The sequence below is a fragment of the Leishmania infantum genome, chromosome 33 (assembly GCF_000002875.2).
Source record: "Leishmania infantum JPCM5 genome chromosome 33".
NCBI classification, from domain to species: domain Eukaryota; phylum Euglenozoa; class Kinetoplastea; order Trypanosomatida; family Trypanosomatidae; genus Leishmania; species Leishmania infantum.
This window is the reverse complement of record NC_009417.2, coordinates 1,139,232-1,160,933: the sequence shown is the minus strand read 5'-3', so window position 1 is coordinate 1,160,933 and position 21,702 is coordinate 1,139,232. Positions and strand designations below refer to the sequence as shown.

At 61.7% G+C, this 21,702-nt stretch overlaps 2 protein-coding genes across 2 annotated transcripts; both read right to left on the bottom strand.

Annotated features, from left to right (window-relative positions):
- Positions 1-867: 867 nt before the first annotated feature.
- Positions 868-3,396, bottom strand: LINJ_33_2930 (putative GTP-binding elongation factor tu family protein; the record flags this gene model as incomplete). Its single annotated transcript, XM_001468302.1, has 1 exon — positions 868-3,396. The coding sequence occupies one exon, from the start codon at positions 3,394-3,396 to the stop codon at positions 868-870; it is 2,529 nt and encodes an 842-aa protein (XP_001468339.1).
- Positions 3,397-4,491: 1,095 nt separating this feature from the next.
- Positions 4,492-19,848, bottom strand: LINJ_33_2920 (conserved hypothetical protein; the record flags this gene model as incomplete). The annotated part of the gene is made up of 1 exon (XM_001468300.2): positions 4,492-19,848. The coding sequence occupies one exon, from the start codon at positions 19,846-19,848 to the stop codon at positions 4,492-4,494; it is 15,357 nt and encodes a 5,118-aa protein (XP_001468337.2).
- Positions 19,849-21,702: the final 1,854 nt, after the last annotated feature.

Genomic DNA, 21,702 nt, shown 5'->3' with positions numbered 1-21,702 from the left:
TTTCTTTGTGTTTTGCGGTGGGCAAAGGAATTGGGCACCCGGCTGGTGCTTCGGATTCCTGCAACGGCGGGTGATCCGCAGTGACAACACGGAGCGCAGATGGTGTGCTGCCCACGTCTCCGCTAGCATTGTGGTACCCCGCACCCGCCAGAGCCTCCGCCCGCCCTGCTTTGCCTACCGAGGGCGTCCGTCCCGGCGCTGTGCCCGATATGCCACGCGAGATTCGCGGATCGCTCGCGCTGCACGGGCTTCCGCCGTCGGGCGCCTGCGGTTGCCCTCCGGTGCCCCTTCGGAGCGGCAGGCTACGTGGTCTCCTCGCGAGCAGGCGCATGCCTATCCGCGGGCCCCTTCCGCTCGACGCACCCGCTGCCACAGGACTCATGGCCGCGGCCCCGCCTGCGTCAAGGCGTGCGGTGCAGCCATGTCCGTGTAGGCACGCCTACCGCGCAGCACGTACCCAAAGAATAAGCAATGACGTGCAGGGAGCGCCCGGTAGACGCGTGGCTGCGGTTCAACGGCGCACGGCGCGCCCCCTAGAGAACCAGGACGTCGCCGCTAATGCGGCAGAGTTAGGCGAGCTGTGGTTGTGTAGGCGTCCCTGCTTTGACATCCTAAAACTCGAGTGAAACATTTAAGGAACAACAAATTGTATGTCTGTTTTTCTCTCAAAGGTATTCTATCCGTGATGAGCTGCACGCACAGGCGTACATATGTACGGAGGATCATGCGTGTGCTCGCGACGTGAGCGTGGAGCGCGCGTCCAAACGTGGCGTATAGGACGTTTGATGCACGTCTCTCCGTGCGGCGTATTCCTCGAACACCTATTTAGTCGTTTGCCGTTCGCCCTTGCTCGGCACCGGAAGTGGTTCACTTCGCCCCTACCGGGGCATGCAGCTTCTCCTGCATCTTCTTGCGCAGCTTGTTCTTGGCCAACACAAGGTCATTTGGCTCACAGATCAGCTTCGTAACGATGCCGATACCTTTAGTGCGACCTTCGCGGAAAATTAGTCGCTGTCCTTCTTTCATGTACTCGGGACGGTAGAGAAAGTGGAAGCGCGCGAGAGATTTGTCACCGGTGCGTAGCACTTCCTGCGCAACGTAGGTAATGCGCGCCGACTGCCGCACGGTTGTGGAGTGAATGACTGGTTCGTAGTTGGCGGTGATCGTCGTTGAGTGGTAGAGAATGATGATCTCGGCCTCGAACTGCCAGAACGACTTGGGCGGATGAGCGGCGTCGACCAGGACGTTGCCTTTGCGAATGGAGCTGCGTTTTTCCTTCTTGAGACACAGTGCCGCGTCTTTTCCGGCCTCGGCAGCGATGGAGTCGACGCCTTTGATGTGAATGGACTTGATGACCACAGGGCGGAAGTTCCCAAAGCCGTCAGGCCCCAGCAGCACCGTCTCGTTCACGCGGAAAACGCCCTGTGTGATGATCCCCCCCACGACGGTGCCGACACCGGTGACAAAGAATGTGCTGTCAATGATCATCTCCTTTGGCATGTCGCGTGCCTGCCGCCAGTCCTTCCGAGTCGGGAGCAAGTTAAGGAATTGCAGCAGGTCGGGGATGCCAGCGCCGGTAACGTTGCTGACTTCGAAGATCGGGGCAATGCGGTCATAGCGCAGGTTCTTGGCTGCCAAAGTCACCTCGTCATGTCGCCGCACCGGGTAGGGAAGCTTGCGCACGGTCGGAATCTTTAGCAGCTTTTGGATGTTCGACAGCGTCTCATCATGGATGTTCGACGGGGTTGCATCGATACGAGTGACGACAATAAAGAACGGCAGCTTCAGCGCCAGACATAACGCCAGGTGTTCCTTCGTCATCCGCTGAATGCCGTTGTTGGCGCTGATGACAATGCACGCGTAGTCGGGCATGTTGCGCGTCATGCCCAGCACAGTGGTCTTCAGGTATCGTTCGTGCCCAGCCAGATCGTACAGCGTGACCACCTTGGAGCTGCGTGTGGCGAGCTCCTTCGGTGTGCATTGGCGCATTGTGTGGGCCCCACTGCCGCCTGCTGCACTGTGTGTCGCGCCGGAGACCGCTTCTGCCGAGGCCATCAGGTGCCGCGCCACCTCCGATGGCGCCAGAGGTCGCAGCTCCGCCTCCGTGCGGTGCGGCTGCAACAGCGTGTAGTTCACTACCCCGCCTTCGGCAGAGAAGCCCAGGTGGTTCTCGCTGACACTGGATGTGCGGCCGGTCATGACCTCCTGCTTGTGCTTAAAGACGAAAGCACGCGCCAGCCCACGGCCATCGTCACAGCAGCCGCGGGTTAGCACGGAGGTGAGAGTGCTTTTACCGCTGTCCACGTTGCCGCACATGGCCAGGCGCAACTCGAAGAGTGCAGCCGGAGGGCAGCGACGGCGAAGCAGGAATTCCTGCGCCACCAGCGTTGTGGTCGGAGACGAGGAAGCAGCGGCGGGCGGCGAAGGTGCGCCAGTGGTCGTCTTGTTGCCCGCGGCGTTGGCACTCATCAGGGCACCAGATGTGCCCGTCGCCCCCTGCAACAGGTGCAACTCTCGCGGCTCCATCATTACCGGTGCACACCCCACCTCGGCCACTTCACAGTTCTGCTTAAGCGTCTCCACCTTGTTCGCCAGTCCAGCCCGGTCCCGGTCGCTCAAGAGGAAAAAAGTCTCGCCCTGACCGCTGTCGACGGCGCGGCGGACAGCATCCACGGAGATGTCGGTCTCGCCCAGGGAAGCTGCCGTCCCTACTGCGGCGGCAACAGGCGATGACGAGTCACTACCACCGTTCGAAGATGCCGCCGGCGACGCCGTCCACACGGTCTCGGCAGTAGCGTTCGGATCAGCGTACCTTCCGGCTCTCTGCAGCGCACCCTCTCGCCACCACCCCTTCGCCGCCATGGCGGACGCCTGAAGCTTCTTGCGCAAACTGGCGACGAGAGCAACCTTGTTGTTCATGATACTTGCAGTGCCCCGCTTCGTGTTCAGGGCCTGTACCAGGACTTCCACATGCTCTGCCCAAAGTGGCACGTGTGATGCCACCCATTTCTTATCGCCCAGCTGCTTCAGCTGCGCCAGGGCGGTCTTGCTAGCCTCTGCTTGGCCGTCCCAAAAAACTATGACGACGAGGCACAGTAGCAGCGGCTGCTGCTGCTCCGCACGGCTTGTGCGACGACCGTCATTGACCTCCTGTTGCGCCGCCAGCGTGCTCGCTATCAGCGCCATGGGGATGTGCTGTGTCGGCGATGCCGTGTCTGCACTGGCAACGCCATCAATGTCACCAGCTTGCTGCGGAATGGCGGCGGTGACCACCTCGTCAATTTCATCCTTCAATCCCTGCCGCACCGCGTCGGACGCCACCCATTCCGCGAAGGGCTTCTCCGCCTGCGGCTCGTACAACACGATGCACAGCGCGTGGGCCTCCCCTGAAGCCATCTTTGTGTGTGTGTGTGTGTGTGTGTGTGTTTCAGTGCTTGCTCGGGCGGCCAACACACGAATTCAGCTAGAATCCCTCAAATGAAAAAGATAAAACGTGAAGGAAAGGTGGCGACCCACAGCGCCACGGTTGCAAAACCCTCTGATTACTGCACACGCTCACGCTCAAAACACACACACGCACATACACGAACACTAAAGCAAGATCAGCGGGCCAGTAATAGAAGAGTGAAAGACAAAAGGAGATGCGACGCCACTCTGCGCGGGGCTACAGCAGCGGCAGCACAATTTGCCCCCCCCCCACCCTCCTTCCCCCAAAGAAAAAGGCACGCCGCCACCGCACCCAGAACACAACAGTATGCGGTGGCTTGCGCCTGACCGTTCCAACACAAGTGGCGGTGGCAGCAGGAGGCGCTACGTCCCACAAGACAAAGGAGAAGACTCGCACGTGCACTGGGCGGCAAAGTAATAAGAAGGAGTGTAGGGATGATGAGAGCGTGCGCGTGTGAGGCGTGGGAAGGCGGCCCCTCATGGGGGGCTCTGGGATTGTGGTGAGCGTGCACCTGTGTGCAGAGCAGTCACGTACAGACGAAGAGAGAGAGAGAGCGAGGATGGAAAAAAGAAGGAGTATCGCCCTCTCGCTTCTTTTTGCTTGTTTGCGGTGACCATACAGGCGTTCTGCCTTTGCTGAGTGGGTTCGCGCGATATCGCGCACGACGCCCCCCCCCGCGTGATCCCAAGCGCTTTTGCCGTGGTGTGCGCTCAGCCCACGTCCCTTTGTTGCTCACGTCGGCTCTTGAACGTGCCGACTCTCTCCGCGTCCGCGGACGTGATGCATCGGACCAAAAGGGCTGTGTTTCAGCCCCTAAAGGAAAGCGACACACGCACACGCGTGTGGTCCAGCATCCACGCACCTCCTCCCCTTAGCATACGAGTTTGCCACAGAGCCTCCACGACAAACGCCTCTTGCGCTGCTGATGTCTTCCGTTTTCGGGTTCGCAGGTTTGACGATTTGCGATTCCGTGTGCGCCTCTTCTCAGCCCTAAAAGCCCTCGCCCCGGCGAGCTGCCGGGTGGACATGCACCCTCTTGTGCATCAGCGACGCTGGTTGCGGTCATCCCCAGCGCCCCCGCTGCCGCCGCTGCTTCCGCCTGCAGCGCCACCGACACCGCCGCTAACGCCCACATAGGATAGAGCGGGATCCTCAAACACAAGCTGCCGCACAGTTCCGTTGGCGTAGCCGACCAGGAAGGTCGGCACGTCCACTTTTTCTTGATGCAGCGCCGTCACCGAACAGCTCTTTGCGCCAGCACCAGCAGGGATCGCTGGCGTACCGAGAGCACCCGCACTGGTGCCGCTGCTGCTGAGGGGCGCCGCGCCGCCCATGAATACACTGCCACGGCCCCCGCCACCGGCAGCCGCCACCGCCGCATCCTGCGGTCCCGCAACGCCAGCCCCAGTGGCCGCTGCCGTCGGCGCCGCTTCGCAGCTGAAAAGCCGGGTGTGGAACTCAACCATGGCTATCTTACCAGGGGCGACCGAGTGCGGCGGCAGCCGCGTCGTGCGCCATGCGGAGAGGCTGCCGTCCCTGTGCCCGGTAAGGAGCACTCCCATGCCACCAGCCCACTCACTTGTTTGATAGAAGGTGACAGCCGTGATGTCGGCCACGCAGAGAACAGGACGGCTGACCACCACGCCAACGTCGCCGTTATCGTCTTCGAGCGTGGCAGTGCCCGCGGGGTGGAGGGACGTTGGTGACGGCAACGTGCCCGCGCCAAACGGTTCTCCGTTGTTGTCGAAGAGGAGCAGCGAGCGGGCCGTTACGAGTGCCATGTTGCCCGAGACCCTGTCGATCGCGACGTCCACGACGGTGCGCGCCTCGGCAGCGTCGGCCGTCGTCTCCCTAGTCGGCGACATCAAGGGGCGTGCTGGCGTCGGTAGCAGCTGCTCGACTTGGAGGCGACACACAAAGCAGCACCCGCTTCGCTGCACGCGCCAGAGAATGGGCTCGTCATCGCCGGCAGAGTCAGTGATGGTGACGGCGCGATGCCTCCTCGAGTCTAGCGCTATCTTTGTAACGGGTGAACGGTGGTAGCACAGCGTCCCGCGCACGTGGAGCGCGCCATCGCCGGTGTCGTCGGGAAAGAGGCAGTACACCGCGCCGCTGCTGGTGGCAACAAGCAAGACAGACTCACGCGGGCCAACGGCGACAGCACTGATCAAGGAGCCGCTCTCATCTCGCGGATGAAAAGAGATGGCGGAGTGAAAGGCAGCCTGGCCGGTAGTGTAGCGCATGAGCTGCGCCTCATGCTCATGCCAACACAGGTAGTAGTCCGTGTCCGCCACGGGCACAAGCTGGGCATACGCGCACGCGAGCTTCTTGGAGGTGCGCAGCACGCTGAAGTGTAGCACGGCTTCGCTGCTAAAGCCGAACATGTCCTTCAGCGCCGACGGTGGTGGGTGCTGCAGCAGACTGCCTGGCGGGTCTCGCAGCACAAACCACATCTGGGTCTCGTCCATTGCATGAATCAGCATCCAAACCACCTTCGGCGCCTCGCGGCAGAACGCCTGCGTGTATGTCTGCCCACTGGCGAAGGAGCCGGTGGAGAGGAGATTACTGGAGGTGACCCCGACCTGGCTTCCCGCCCCTGCCGTCGCCGCAGCGCATGCGGCCGCTGCCGTGGCCGAGGTGTACAGGCCGCCAAGCGCCACGGTGCTGACGCTATTTACGGTCGACCACGCCGGCGCTGAGCCGCCACCGCCGCTGCCGTGGCTGTATGAAGATGCCATAACGCCGCCGCCAACGCCCATGAAGCTGCCGTCCGCTGTCTCAGCCTTCACAACAGGTGCCAGCTCTTGATGGGAGGGGTGACGCTCCTGGAAGAGCTGTAGCGGTGTCTGACCGAAGTTGTCCACCTCGGCAATAATGACATCGCAGTCGTGGGGCGTCTCGGCGTTTTTCAGCGCCTGCACCACCTCCTCGCCATACGTCATGCGCTGAAACACGTTGTACCGCTCCAGCGCGAGCGGGCCACGCCGACGCACACCGAAGACGAGGTCGATCCACTGGTGCAGATGCGCGACAACGTAGGGGCACTCCAGCGCGTAGCGCATGACGGCGGTGAAGACCTGGCGTGAGTTCTTTGACCACGGAGGGAGTCGCACATCACCGACTGCCTGGCCGTCTGACTTGGTGCCAAGGTTGAGGTGATCTGCATTGGCCAGGAATCCGCCGTTTACGTAAAATTCCGGGATGAGCTCCTTGCAGTCCGCCGGCCCTGTCACACACGACGTGAACGACGCGGCGACGGAGTCGAACAGCCGCATAGCGAGGTCAAAGTCGCCGCCTTGGAAAAGGCGCGCATAGGTCGTGAAGGGCTGCACCCGTATAAGGAAGTAGAGCACGCCACCGCTGGTGGAGTAGTGAGTACCGTGGTGGAACGGGTAGGACTTGCCGGTGTCCGCGTCGCACAACTCGTGTGTGTTCTCGAAGAGACGCGCGACAGTGGCGCGCCGTGTCTCCGTCTGCGCCCCCATCGGGTATGCAAAGTCGCGAAAGCTCGAGGCAGCCTCCAAGTCGAGCGTGGCGCTCGTGTAGTCGGCCAGCACCCACGGAAAGACAGGGTACTGGTTCAGGTCGCGGTTCGTCCGCCCCGCCGCCTCGTTCAGGAAGCGAAGGTACTCGTAGTTCGAAAGCGACCCCGTCGCCCACCGAACCAGGTGCGCCCTCATGCTCGCCGCTCGCTGGCTTTCGTCCATGAAGGTGCACTGCTGGGTACCCACGACGTCTTTCAGCACCTTGATAAACTCCTTCCTCGCAGACGGGTTCATTGACTGCGTCGCGTCCACCACCGACAGCATTGGGCCGTTGTCATAGTAGAGCTGCAGTTGCACAGCAGTGTCGAGGTGCATGTAGTGCAGCGAGCGCACCGCGCGGATAGAGCTGACCAGGTAGGTCCAGTAGATGTTCTGGTAGTTGCAGCCCATCACCTGCCGCACCGCCTGTGCAACGCGTGTGCCGTCTTGCTGTTGACGGCGCTTCGCCGACTTGTCAGAAAACAGCTTCTGCAGTTGCCTTGTCATCGACGCCACGCTGAATGGATTCCGGCGCGTCGACTTGGCCAGGGACCCCTTGTTGTCATCGAAAAGGCTGCCGACATCATGCTGGTGGCGAAGAGTGCTGTTGGTGTTGATGCTCGACTCGCTAGCCGCGCCGCGGCTGTGCGCATCGTCGTCGTCGACTTCGTTCTCGCACAGGATGATGTCTCCGGCCTCCGTCACGCGTGAAAAGCCAATCACCTTCAGGGTCACATTCGTAAGCAGGATGAGACATGGAGTGGTGTGGATACCGTTGATGCGGAAGCCATTACTGAGAAAGCGCACCGTCTCGTGCGGTGACACCAAGTAGCGCAGCAGCGTTATCGCGGACGGTGTGAGCGGGATCGGTAGTTCCTTCAGCGCCGCAGGGAAGGCCTCATCGCCGATGTACGGGCGACAGTGGGTGCTGAGGGGCGGCACCAGCACTGCGATGTGCTGGACGAGCTCCTCGCATTGCGCTGCATGAACCAAGTCGTTCTTCGGCGGATGCTCTTCCGTTGCCGTTGCTACTTCCGCTCCCGCTCCCTTGCCAACCATCTTGATCCGAGTCAACGCGCTATGAGCGCTCATCGAGCCCTCAGCCGTCTCCTCCGCTACATTAATTCTGCTGGCGTCGCTACCGCCGATGTGGCCGGGTGTGCCACATGCCGTCGCCGCTTTCGCTGCCGCCTTTGCTTTGGGCGTCTGCGAAGCGCGCCTTCCGCCCCATCGCACACCCTTCAGCGCTCCATAGTTCATCTGCGGATCCATGAAGTGGTAAAGCGTGTGCTCCGCACCGTCACTGGCGTTGATTCGGCTGGTGGCCGTCCCGGCAACCGCACTGCTGTCGGCCGCCGTCCCACTCGTTGTCACCAACTTGCGCCACTGCGTCGCGTGCGACAGCGTGTGGTTCTCGGGCAGCGCGCAAGTGGAGGAAAGCAGCCAATGCAACTGCGAAGAGTCTACGTGCGGCGTCGTGGACACAAAGGAGGAGAAGCGGGACGTGTAAGCCACACGCAGCGCAGCGCGCCGATAGCGCTCCGTCACCTCCATGACCTGCCTGTACTGGCCGTTGAAAGTCTTGATGCGCTTGATGTACTCGCTGCGTGTCTTGATGCTAGCTTTGAAGGCAAGGTCTGCCTTGGCTTTCAGGCGGCTCGACATGAGTGTGTCGATGGAGGAGAACTGGTCGATGCAGTACTGCTCAAAGGTCGCACAACACTCGTCCTCGTTGCTCAGAGAGAAGACCATGCGGAAATCGTCGTAGAGAGACAGGCGCTGCGTCAGCGTGCGTACCGTCAGCGCCTTCTCCAGCTCCTTCGTGCCGGCGTAGGTTTGCACAAGGTGGCGAAAGATGAGCGTAATGAGACGCTTGCGGTGGCGCGCGTCGGCGTCCGGCATCCATGCCGGTGGGAGCGACACAAAGACGCGGTACAGCACCCGCAGCAGCGACTCCAAGACCCCCTTGTGCTTCCACCCGCGACGCAGCACCAGGGTCGACAGCGTGTAGACGCTCTCGATAAGGCTGACGCTGGCGTCCTGCGTTGATGGCCGATTCAAAACCGCGATGCACGCCCGCATCACCTGCCAGCTGAGCTGATCCACGTACCGGTTTGGCCACCCCTGGCACAGCACGAGCAGGGTCAGGAAGAAGTGCGTCGTCATCGGGAGATCCAGCACATTGATAGCGAGCATGTCCACAATCAAGTCTGTGAAATGGCTTACGTTGAACAGAAACACGTCTGAGTAGGCACCGGTAGCCGTGGTCGCGCTGCTGCTTCTACTTTGATGCTGCGCGTTGCCAGGCCCCGCACTCATAGCGACGTGGAAGCTCTGCGGCAGTGGTGCATGGTGCCGCGCCGGCGACGCAGCTGAGTTCGTCGAAACGTGCGTCTGCGCCGGCACCGTCGGTGACAAAGGTGCGCCACCGTGCTGTGAAGAACACCCACCTCCATCGTCACTGCCTCCAATACCAACAGCGCTGATGGGAAGAGAGCGTCCGGCCATGAAGGAGGAGACCGTAGATGGCGGCACGCCTGCCACGAAGACGGCGGCAGATGCTAAAGGCACGTTGGCGGAAAGCCCCCCGGCGTTGCCAGGCATCGCCGCCCCTGCGCCGGCAGCGGTGGTCGACCCGGAAGCTTCTGAGAAAGTCGAGGTCCGGCGCCCCAGAAGCAGCGGCGATGCATTGCTGCTCGGTGCATGCCTGCCCGCCGTTAATGCGCCAAGCGGCGATCCACCGAGCCCGGTCATCGGTGCCTTGGCGGAGACATCCCCCTTCAACGATGAAAGTGCCTGATCGTGGTTTGGGGCCTGCATGAGATCCCGGTCTCTCTGCTCCTTGACCGCATTGCCGACGCACAGCAAAAAGTAGCGCACGAGTGTTGTCGCCGAGTCGCCAGCAGCAGCTGCCTTGGCAGAGACGATAAAGAGGAGCTGAAAGAGAAGCCCGCCGCACGAGCCGTAGGTGGGGCCGCCGATCCAGTTCGGCATTGGCAGCGTGTCGAGGGAAGACCGGATCAAGGCGCGAAGGATGCTAACAGCGTCGCGGCGCACCACTTCACCCACAGACTCGATGATACTTGCGATGCTCATGGCGTACACATCGGAGAGGCCGTGACCGCGCAGGGGGGCAGGCACGCCCGGCAGATTCGAGAAAGACACGAGCGGGGGGGAGACCGCCTTCTTCGCGTCCGAGGCAGTGGAGGGCAGCGTCGACGAGGCCGACATCGGAGCCAAGCTAGACGACAGCGTGGAGCTGTGGCTAGACAACGAGGCTGCCGCAGACGACACAGAGGAGGTGTCATCATCGTCGTCACAGTTGCCAGTCGCGTCTGGTTTCACCACCGAGGCCGTGTTTGAAGCATCCGGCCCCACTGCCGCAGCAGTTGCCGTTGGCGCCGCTGTCGGTGTTATCCCTCTGGCGCTTGCTGCAGATCCCGCGGTGGCGCTACTGCCGATCTCATCAGCCTGGGTTTCCGTGTATGTGTGCTGCGGCAACGCCCTCCCGCGCCGCTGCAGTGACTGGGACGGCAGCTGCAGCTCCTTGTGGTGCTTCGGCTGCTCATGAGTCGACGTGACGAGCGGCAGACCCACGACGTCAAAGGAATCGTTCGTAACACTGCTCGCGTCGCCATCCTCGACGGTAGCGCGACACCGGCGCTGGGCTGGGGCGCTCTCCACGTCCGCGTCGTCCAGCTCCTCGCTGCGGAGCGTTAAGCTGGGATGCGGTGACTCCAATACCGTCATCTTGTCCAGCTGCGCCGATGACGATCCTGCACTGCGGAACGTCATGGAGCTGGGGCGGGTAAGGCGTTGCAGCACTCTCTCTGGCAGGCTTGACAGCGGCAGTGCGGGTGCTAGCTCAAGCTCATCGCTTTTTTGTGCACGGCCTCGGCCGACGCTGCCGGCATCCGCGCTGCTGTTGCTGCTCGGGCTGTGACAAAGCGCCATCGGCTTTGTCGCATTGGCCATTGCCGGGCCAGTGCTCGACACGCGCCGTGCTGCATCGAGCAAAGCTGAGCCCGTGTAGTCACCCGGCACCGCCTCCACCCCCTCCCAATCCCCGTCCGTGTCTTCCGCAGACTCGATGCCGTCGACCGCTGGTTGCCTCGCAGCCGGTGGCACGGGTGTCTCCTTCTCCTGCTCCTGCTGCTGCTGCTGCGGCGGCGGCGGCTGAGGCTCGTCTGCGGCCGTTGTCGCCGTAGCTTCAGCCGCTGCCGCCGCCGTCGCCGTCACCACCGCAGGCTCTCGCGCCGGCGCAACCACCATCGAGCGGACCATCTGATCCCACATGTCAAGCTGCTCCAGCAGCATGGCGCGCGAGATGTACGCCACCAGCGAGCTAAGCGCCGCCGTCTGCATCGGTGAATTCACGAGCAGATAAAAGTAGTTCGACATGGACGCAAAATGGTGCAACATGCGGATGCAGAACAGCGTCCCGGCGTGACGACGGCTCAAGTCCGCCTCGTACGGAAGTGAGTGAGGTTTGGACATCCATCGACACCGCTTCACCTGCAGTGGCAGCCAGAGCAACACAGAAACACGAAGCACTGAAAAAGCGCGCCGGTGCTTGCGCGAGTGCACGCGTAATGCAGGCCTCTCCTTCAAATGAGCACTGACTACTTTCACGGCGGCCGCCGCGCCATCGCCACAACTGGAGTTGTCGGCGCCACGTGCCGCTAAGCGTAGGTGTTGCTGCATCGGGTACACACTCACCGGGGATACGACGTCTGCGGCGGGGAGCTGGCACGTTCGCCCAGGAACATCATCGGCGCCGCTTCCGGCCACTGCGCTCGTCGACGACGATGCTGCGGCGGTAAGCCCGTGTGCGGCTGCCGTTGCTGACGCCTTCGATGCCGAAGGTGCCGACATCCCTGCTGTCGTAGGGGGCAGCGAACGTGGAAGACCGGCCCACATTTCTGGCAGTAGCACCGGGGGTTTCCACTGGGAAGCGTCGCCAGAGCCACCGGCGCTGCTGCTGCTGTGGTCATCGCCGCGGATATGGAGCACGGGGGTAGGCAGCATCACAGGACGGGGAAGGCCTACAATATCCTCGAAGGGTGTTCGATCCAGCCGCAGATTAGTCTCCTCTCTGCAGTCGCCACTGCCACAACCACCAGTGTTGCTGCACCCAAACTCGCGCGCGTCACGTAGCGACTGCGACCGAGGCGTTGGTAACGCTACACTAGTCGCCGCACAATCGTCCTCGCCACTGCACACGCCGATCGTGGCGCCAACACTGACCGGACTGGTCGACAAGGGATCTGGCGGCGCGCGACTGTGGCAGCCGGAGACGAAGGACCCGTTTGCCAGTCCTCCAGCGCCGGCGACGCCAGTGGTGACCCCCGCTCCGCTGTTGCACGCGAAGCTCACGTTCTGGCTGCTGCTGCTCATGGCTCCACTACTCCGCCACTGCGGGTGGTGAGCAGGACTGAGAGTGGGTGTTTCGACGGAGTAGGCGCCGGCTTCAGGGAAGCGGTTGCCGTTCAGGAGTGCGCGGTATCGGCGTACCCTGATGAGGATCATGAGCCGACTACACACGCGCACCAGGCTAAAGTAGCGCCGCACGCGGTACGAGAGCCTCTGCGCGTCCTGCAGCACCGCTTGTGCTTTCATTAGATGCCGCCACGGCGACTGCACAATACGGTGAAGGTGAATAACGAGGAGTTGCACAAAAATAGGTGCAACCAGCGCGTTTGGTTCAGGGCTGAAGGTGCTCAGCAGACTGTCCAGCTGCTGCCGCAGTGAGTGCTTGCTAGAAAGGACGTCGATGTGGCGAGTGGCACCCACTGTGAGCGCGAGCAGCAGCAGAATGAGGTCTTCGTGCACCGCGTGCTCCGTCAGCACTTCCACGACAGCGGACTGATGCTCTGCGACCTCCTCCTGCAGCGCCGGGTTGTGCTGGACGGCCTCGAAGAAGATGCGCGTCGCGTAGACCACCGCGGCCGGGTCGGCAAAGCGCGACGTACACGTCGCGTACCACGGCAGGTCGATCGTGCGCGACAACGCCGAGACGCAGGGGCTTTGCGAGGAGCACTCCACCAAGCTCGACAGCAGCAGCGTAGTCAAGTGATTTGCCGTGCGCAGCGGAATCTCTGTGCCGCGAGTAAGGGACCACATTGCCGGCAGCTCGACCGTTACCTGCGTGTTGCGCCGACTTCTTACCGTCATCTCCTCCGGCGTCAGCAAGGCGATGAGGGAGATAAATATCTGCACCAGCCCATCCTCCATGTCACATGCCGCAACAACTTGTTGGGCTACGTGGACCACGGCGCGGCGCAGCAGCAACGATGTTCGCGCGGACACCCCGATGAGGCTGTGCAGTAGCCGATCGATGAAGCGATACGGCGACACAAAGCGCGCGTTGTGCTTCGCGTAGCGACACTGCGACGTGTGAAAGAGGCGCCGCACACGCTGCAAAAGGTGCAGCGCCGCGTCTAGCCGCAGCGCAGCGTAGAGGCCGACGTCGCTCAGGATGTGCTCAAAGACGAGCCGGTTGATGACCACACGATGCTCTTCGTCGAAGATGTTGATGTGCGCGGAAGCGAGCTCGAGGAGCTGGTCACATGCGGTTTTCGTCATGTAGCGGGCAACGTCATTCGTCAGGATGTGGGCCAAGAGCACGTACGTGCGTGGGTCGAGCGTGACCGCGAGCGTGGTGCGCCGCACACACTCTAGAATGAGCTTCAGGAGGCCCTCCAGCTGCGCCGAGGATGTGACAAGGTGCATCCAGTCCAACATACGCACAATCCCGCCGCGGGTCGCCCACAGTAACGGGTAGTCCACCCACGTTTTCGGCGGGGTCGCGTAGCGGCCAACGAGCTTCGCGATTACCGGGAAGCCGGTTGGGTGTGCCAGCACATTCCGCAGCATGTCGTCCTCGTTCTCGAATGGCACAAACCGGGCCATGCGCGCGGCAGAGGCCGACCACGCGCCACCGGAGCCAGCGACCTTGTCGTCCTCGAAGTCGCTACCCACACCTGCGGTGATGCTGTTGACCGTTTCAGGCGAGAGTCCAGCCACGCCGCTGGGGCCGGTGGACTGCGACTTCGGGTTCATCAGCGTTCCTAGCCCACCGACGCTTAGATTGAGCGTGCTGCCGACGGAGCCGGGCAGTGGGCCGCCGCCGCCAACGCCCATGTGGCGAAGCAGCGTGATTTCTCGAGGGATGCCCTCCTTCAATATCTTGGCAGGAAAAGCGCCCGGGCATCGACCACTCATTGCCGCGCCCTGAGTGCCATCACCGCTCGCGAGCTCCGCCTCCACCTGCGATCGGCTCAGTGACTGCGCCCAGAGCGCAATGTCGCCCATCGAAAAGAGCGGCGAAGCGTCAGTGCCCAGCGACGTGACGTAGTGGGTCACGTCATCCGTGCAGCCGACGTTCACGCGCACCTCCGCGCCTGCGGCGAAGTATGGGAACGCTGTCGTGCCTGCCTTGAAACCGCTGACGTAGACATCCAAGACGTGCGTCGTGCGCAGGACGGCACAGACGTTCACCCACGTCTGCGGGCCGAAGTTCTGCAGCGCCTGGTTCTCGTTGATCGTGACGCGCCGTCCATCGTTGATGGTCAGCTGCATGCTGTCCCCACCAAAAACAAAGAGGGAGGCGGTCATGCTCGAGCCGCGCAGCGGCGCCACTGCGCCGCTGCCATCGCTGAGGACGCCATGAAACTCGAACAACGGTATTGTGAGGTACAGCCGGTCAAACTTGAACCAGGCTGAAATGGTGAATCCCGTGTCCGGCCACAACCCCACGTTTACCTGCACGCCGCCGTGCGACGTGAAACGGAGCCTGCTGCGGCGCGGCGCGCGTAGCAAGATTGGTTGCCAGAATCGATGCAGGTCCGCTGCGGTGCCGGTGAAGGGCAGTCGCTCCTCCACGTGGCGTCCCGACAGCTCCAGGTAGGGAAGCATTTGAGAGAGCCCATGATCAAGAGCGAAGTCGGCAAGCCGCTCGGAGCGAACAATGCTCGTACACTCCAGAATGCGGAGGAGGACCTCGGCAAGGTTTGTGAAGAGCTTGTCGCTGTGGCCCTTGGCAAAGGTCAGAAGCGACGGAAGCAACTCCAGGAAGATGGGCTTTTCGGCCGCACAGTTGTAGAGGGCGACGCGGAAGCTGCCAATGACCTGCACCTCTGTGTAGTGTGCTCCGGGGCCGCCTGTGCTCGCGTAGCCGTCATCGACACTGCCGTAGGTGCCCATGGAGGCATCCAGCACCGCCTGGGTGACGATGATGAAGTACTCCATGCCCTCCAACTTCTCCAGCCGCTCCGCGACGCTCGCGATGAAGTTCGTGCTCGACAGCTGTGCCGGCTTACAGTCTCCCGACTCGAAAGCAGAGAGAAACTGAAAGAGGTGTGGTATCACCTTCATAAAGTTCGTCGACTGAGGTGAGTCAAGCACGCGCACGAGTACGCGTATGACCGCATCGACACAGCCGCAGCGCTGCATCCACAGCCGCCTCTCTCGCCGAGTTACCGGCGTCAGCGCTGCCGAGGTCAAGTACGTCGATAGCATTGAAAGCGTCTGTGTGAGTAGGAAGGTATCGCTGTCCAGAATCACGTCAGCGTACAACGGGTACACGGATGGAATCTCCAGGGAGCGTATCATGCACTCGCGGCCGAGTCGCGAGAGGTTGCTGTCGTGACTCGTGAAGAGGGAGAGCACTGTGGCCAGCCCGGCAGGGGAAAGCAAGTCTTGCGAGCGGCCGAGCAGCACTCGAAACACAGAGCTGAGCGCCTCGACGGTGCTGCCGCAGTCCCCCAAGCCGCCCTCGATGCTTAATGCGGTCGTGGTACCACCGAACTCGGTTGAGCCCAAGAAGGACTTGCTGAAAGGGCAACCGTACAGGTCCGTCTCGGCGGCGTCGAGACCGATGCCGCTGTTCTGCAGCTGTGAGCCGGCACGTAGCATAGACCTTGCTGGGGCTGTCGACACTCCCGACTCCGTTGCTGCCGCTGCGAAGCGCGTGCTGTTCGTGGTCGACGGCGCCGCAAATGACGAGGTTATCACTCCAGCGGCGCTGTCGTCCGCGGCAAGCCGTGCATTACTGCGCGCATTAGCCCACTCCGCAGAGAGTCGTGTTGCGGCCACCGTCGGGCCGCCCGGCACTGCGACGCCAGCGGCGTTGCTGCTTTGAACCACCGTGGCGGCACCGAAGGGAGTTACCATGAGTGTCGTGCTGCTGTCCTTCGGTAGCGATCCCCGGGCCACAGCGCGGCTCATGATGTGCAGCAGCACCTCCATTGCGTGCCGGTCGATGTCTTCGTCACACTGCGCGCCAACAAGGCCGATGAGCCACAGGACAACAACGCGTGTGAAGGAGCACTCGAGGGCGACGCCGAGCGGGGCAACGCCGTCGGCGCAGTAAAAGTAGAGCGGCAGCTCCGTTAGCGAGGCCACGTCGCTCGTCAGCGGTATTACACCGAGCACTTTGAAGGCCTGCTCAAGCGTCTTGATAACCTTCGGAGCAAAGGCGATGAGCTCCCGCTGCGTCAGGTGCGCACGGCCGCCCATCATGCTGCTGCTGCTGCTGCTACTCATCTGCGCACGCTGCAGTGGCGGCGACGCGGTCGTCTCAGCGATGTCTGACACGCTCTGCGGCTGCTCCTGCACGCCGTCAACGTATGCGCACGGCAGGCCTTCGCGATCTGCCGCCGCAGTCGCCGACACACCGCGCAGCTTGATGTTGTAATGCAGCTCGTGCAGGAGCAGGTTCAAGTAGCTGCGAATGAGTACGCGACCCTCGTAGAGGCGAAAAACGTGGATGTCACGCAGTGCAATGCTTGGGAGGAGCAGTCCGGCACCGAGACGGACGTCTACACTCAACTCGGCGTCTGCCAGCACGAGGTTGAAAATGCGAACGAGTTCTCTCGCAAGAGCCGTGTACGACGGCACGTCACGCCACGCCGAGTATGCTGGCCGCGTTCTACGCTTGCGTCGGTGATGACGATGTTCGGTGCCGCCTTGCAGTGCACGGCGGCTGTCGTTGTCACGTTGCCATGCTGCAGAGTGGCTGCCACTCACGCCAAAGCTGCGCGTCGGGAGTAGTGAGCCAGCGACACTGCCGTGGAGCAGCTCCCTCGCAGTGCTGAGAAGATCGCTGTCGTCGCTGGCGCCGCTGTCGCTGCGGCTGCCACCGCCGCTCTCTTTGCTCTCGACGCACGAGGAGCCGGAGGAGGACCTCGACGAGCCGCTCCACGAGCCCCGCTCCGCGTTGTCGTCGCTGCCTTCATGCGCGACGCCGCGTTTGAGGGCGACAGCGCCGCTGCCTGCAGTTCGATTTCCAAAGAAGGACTTCAAGAGGGCTTTGGCAAAGCTCCCGCCGACACCGGCCACTGTTTTCTTGCTGCCGCCGCTGTCTTCGCTCCGCCGATGGCGCTGCAGATTCGTGAGTCGCTGGCCGTGCCGCTGCGGGGTCGAGAAGACGCTGCCGAGAAGCGGCTCCGCACAGAATGGGGCGATGGTGCCGGAGTCGCCCATCCCGCTTCCGCGGACGCTGAAGGTTCCCATACCGATGCGAGAGGAGCTACGGCTGTCGGAGTTCTCAGCCAGGCCGCCATCAAGAGTTCTGCTGCATCCCACATCGTTTGCGATGGTGCGCAGGTCTCCAAAGTTCGAGGTGACGAAGAATCTGTAGCCGGCGTCGAACACTGGCTCACACAGACTCCCACCCTCGCAGATGCGGCCACCTGTCACTGCTGCGCCAGTCGGCGATACGAGTGGGTTGTGGAGTGCGTTCCCCATGTTGTCAGCGCTGATGCCTCGGTAGAGCGCGGTCGTGTCCGCCGCCTTGGGTGCGCTGAGATTGCGCCTTCGATTAGCACCAGTCGCGGCAGCGCCAGAGCTGCGGTCGCGGCGCCTTTTTCCGGGCATTGCTTTCTCAGCCGATCGCGCGTCAAGCATACAGAAGGAGTGCAATACACGAAAAAGCGTCCGGTCGCATTCCAGCACACGCGTCGTCGCAGCGAACACCGCCTGCACGTCAGTCTGCAGAACCATGTGCACTATCTGTTGTGCTATGTACTCCCGTGCCTGCGCAGTGTCCACTGCGTCGACCTCGCCGCTGTTCTCCACCGTCGCAGTGGCCGGAGGCTGGCCCATCTCACCCGTAGCTGTGGTAGAGATGCGTGCTTCGCAGGGCTGCGTGGACGGCGACGGTCCGCCGCGCAGCAAGGATGAGCCTGGGGGCGGTGGAGGGCCCTTCTCGTTCCCTTCTTTTGCCTCTTTCTCAGTCCCGCTGTGAATCGCAGTCGCAGGCGTGGAAGCGGCGTTCAACGCGGATCGCGCCCGCTTTTCAAAGCCAGTCCCTTCCATCAGTGAGAACAGCAGCTGGAATAGCACCACGATGTTTTCATACATTGCCACTACCCGCGACAGCGGTGGCGACGCCTCCGAGGCGCTCGCAGAGCTGGACCCCAACGTTAATGCCGCCGCCGCATCGCGGACCTCGATGCTTTTCTTGCTGAGAAGCAGCAGATTGCTGACGGTGGAGAGCACCATCCAGTGCCCGTAGTCCCGTGTCACGCGCATAACCTCGATGACGATGTCAAGGGCGGCGAAGAGAAGCGAATCAAAGGCGTTCTCACGCCCACCCAGCAGGAGCGTCTTTAGCTGTGGCCGCGACAGCTCTGGTAGATCAAACGCCCACGACGTGCTCACGATGCTAGCTGCGGTAGAAGAGTTAGTGGGACACACCAGCGAGGCGACAGTGGCGCTGCTTGCAGAGTCGCTTGTACCCACTCTCGGCATCTGCTGCTGCTGCTGCTGCCGTGTAAACGAAGCCGTGAGTGCGGTGAAGTAGCGTGTTTTGAGATGGCCTGCGCCAGGCGGCCGCTGTGGGATCGGGCCCGCCGGCATCACGGTTCGTTCCAGCTCATCACGGGCGGTAACTCCGAGAGAGTTGCCGTCGCTGCTGCTATTGCTGATTGTGATTGTAGCACTTGTCTGCCGTGCAGAAGCGCCAGCGGCAGTGCCTTTGGCGTCCTCCACGATGGGGTGCTCGTCCTCATACGGCCGTAGAAGATCACCTACTGAGATGCGCAGCTTGAGTCCGTAGAACATGTGCGCGACGCATGCCACCGGCTCCGAGTAAAGAAACGCCTTTGCACAGCCCTCGTGATCAGTGCAGCAGCCTAAGATGCAACGCAGTGCGTCGTGAGTGGCGTGAACATAGGCGCTGGGGATCGCACCTCCGGTGCGGGCTAGCCGCGCTGCCTCGTCACAGAACCAAACATAGATCTGCGACATCCAGGCTAAATGTTGGCCAGAGACGACCTGGTCGCAGATCGCGTCGTACACCTTCAGCGCCGCGCCGGCATTGTCGCAGTCGAGCGTGTCGCCAAGCATAGCAGTGCAGTTCTTGAGAGAGCAGAAGACTCGGAGAAGGAAGATCAGGCGATCCTGTGCGAGCAGGGCGACGTGGCGCATCCTGGCCGCCTTCCCGCTCTCTGCGACGGCGGCGCAGCTTTCATGCAAGAAGGCCAGAAGCATGCGGGCCAGCTCCGTCAACATCAGGCCTGGGTCGCTTGTGACGTGCGACATGAGAAACAGCTTCTGTGAAATGACGACACGACTCATTAGAAACGCGAGCTCTGTCCACATTCGCCTCTCTAACATGCCAGTGCTGGCGCCGACGGCACTGGCTGCCGGCAGCGGTGCGGCAGCGCCGCCAGCTCCTTGTTGGTTTTGGTGCTCGCGGAGCACGGCCGAGGGGGCCATCATCGTTGCAAATGCAGAGTCACTAGAGGCGGCCGGCATAGCGGCTGCAGATCGCTCATGGCGCCTGTGCACCTTGTCGTACTCGAGCAGAGTGCGGATAACATTGAACAGCTTCTCCACAAGGCCGAAGTCACGCTCCGTGAGGGACTGCATGGTAAGCTGCAAAGAAAAACGACGATAGGAGAAGGATGGGCTGGGTGATGTAAAAAGCGGACAGAGCAGAGAAAGAACGAGAAGCCCTGCTTGAACGCACGCGCGCTTTCTGTTTCTTTTACGTCTTGTGTGGCCCTCCCCCTCCTCCTCCTCTTTCTTTCGCTCTGCCTCTTCGCTCGTCCGTTCGGTGCCGCGGACGATCTCTTCCTCGATCCTTGTGCCAGACTGTACGTGAACGCTTTTAGCGTGACTATAGCTCTGCCCGCACACACACACACACATAAACACAGCTCTCCGAGTGATACTCCGAATGAGGGATGACCACAATTGCTGCGCTGTGTGGCGGCTGTGTGGCTGGGGTGGTGGTGGTGAGTCGTCAGGTTGACTGAAGCGACGCTTTCGTCCGCCCCCTCAAATAATGATGCGACAAAAAAAAAGATGCGTGCCGTAGGGTATGTGGAATTTGACAGCTGTGGTACGAACCGCGGAGAGGACCCTTCCTCCCTCCCTCCCTCCCTCCCTCCCTCCCCCCTACACACACGAGCAGACGAGGAGGAGAGAAGCGGTGGCAGACCGCGAGTGGACACACGCGTGTGTCGGCCTATTGCGCTCAGCAGTGAAGGGCCAAACAAAAACAGAACAAAACGACACAGAGCGGAAACAACAAACTAAAGCGAAATCACCACAACAGTACAGACAACAGCGGAAAAAGAAAGAAAAAAGATGCCACCGCGTTGGTCGCCGCGAACGTCGCGACAGAGAGAAGAAGGGGGAGGTGGGGCGGCGGCGTCGAAACCGAGCGACGCGAGGCAGCGGCCAGCAATGCAACGAGAGAGAGAGAGAGACAGCACAACGAGATAGGAACAGCAGAAAGAAAACGCGAATTCGCATGCACGCACACACGAAGGGAGAGAGAGGGGCGCTGGGTCACAAGAGAGGGCGACGGCAAGTACGATCGGAGGGAAAAAAAAGACAAACCAAAACTTCGTGAACGTCGACGCAAAGTGGGATGAAGTGCACACCGCCACACAAGAGGAGCACGACTGCAGAGAAAAGAGGGAGGGAGTGGAAGGGGCGAGAGGTGAAGCCCGCACCGCTGCACATTAGTCCACAGACACTCAAGTACCACCTCTGGTTGGACTGGAGAAGCAGCGAGCCAATACGAGCGTCTATACCGCTCGGTAGAGCGGAAGAAAGGAGACACACAGTCGCGGAGCGAGAGAGGGCTAGAAAGGAAGGCGGAGGGGTAGTGGTGACAAGTACGCTGACGGAAAGCCGAATTACAAGAAGTGTTTCGCACACCAACACGCACGCGAAAACAGAGCAAAGCCTGTCAAGAAGCCGGAGACGAGAAAACAGACTTACGCAAGCACGATAGCGCCGCCACACATGGATAGCGGGGGCTCGTCGCCGTCTCAGTACGCTCCTTTCAACGTCACGCCTCTGACGGCTACAAGAACCTCAACGCCGACGGACACACACACACACACACAGTTACCCAAAACACCGGAAGAAAAGTCGGAAATCAAGGGGCGAGGGCGCTATAAAACTCAGCAATGAGCGCTACGCCTGTCGCTCGCCCTTCTCCATGCGACGTGGGCAACCCTTTCCGCAGGGGCCAGCAGCAAGAACTGCCAAGAGCGACAAGAAGAAAGAAACACACGCACACAAACAGGCACAGCACTGATCGTACACGCCTAGCGCTGTGTTGGTAAACGGTAGGGAAGGCGATGAAGGGGCAGAGCAGCGTTTCGTGTTAGCGCGAGAGAGAAGCGTCGACCTAGGTGCAAACACACACACATACACGGGTATAAGCCTTTGTCGCGGTGAGATGAGGCGCAACATTCACAATAT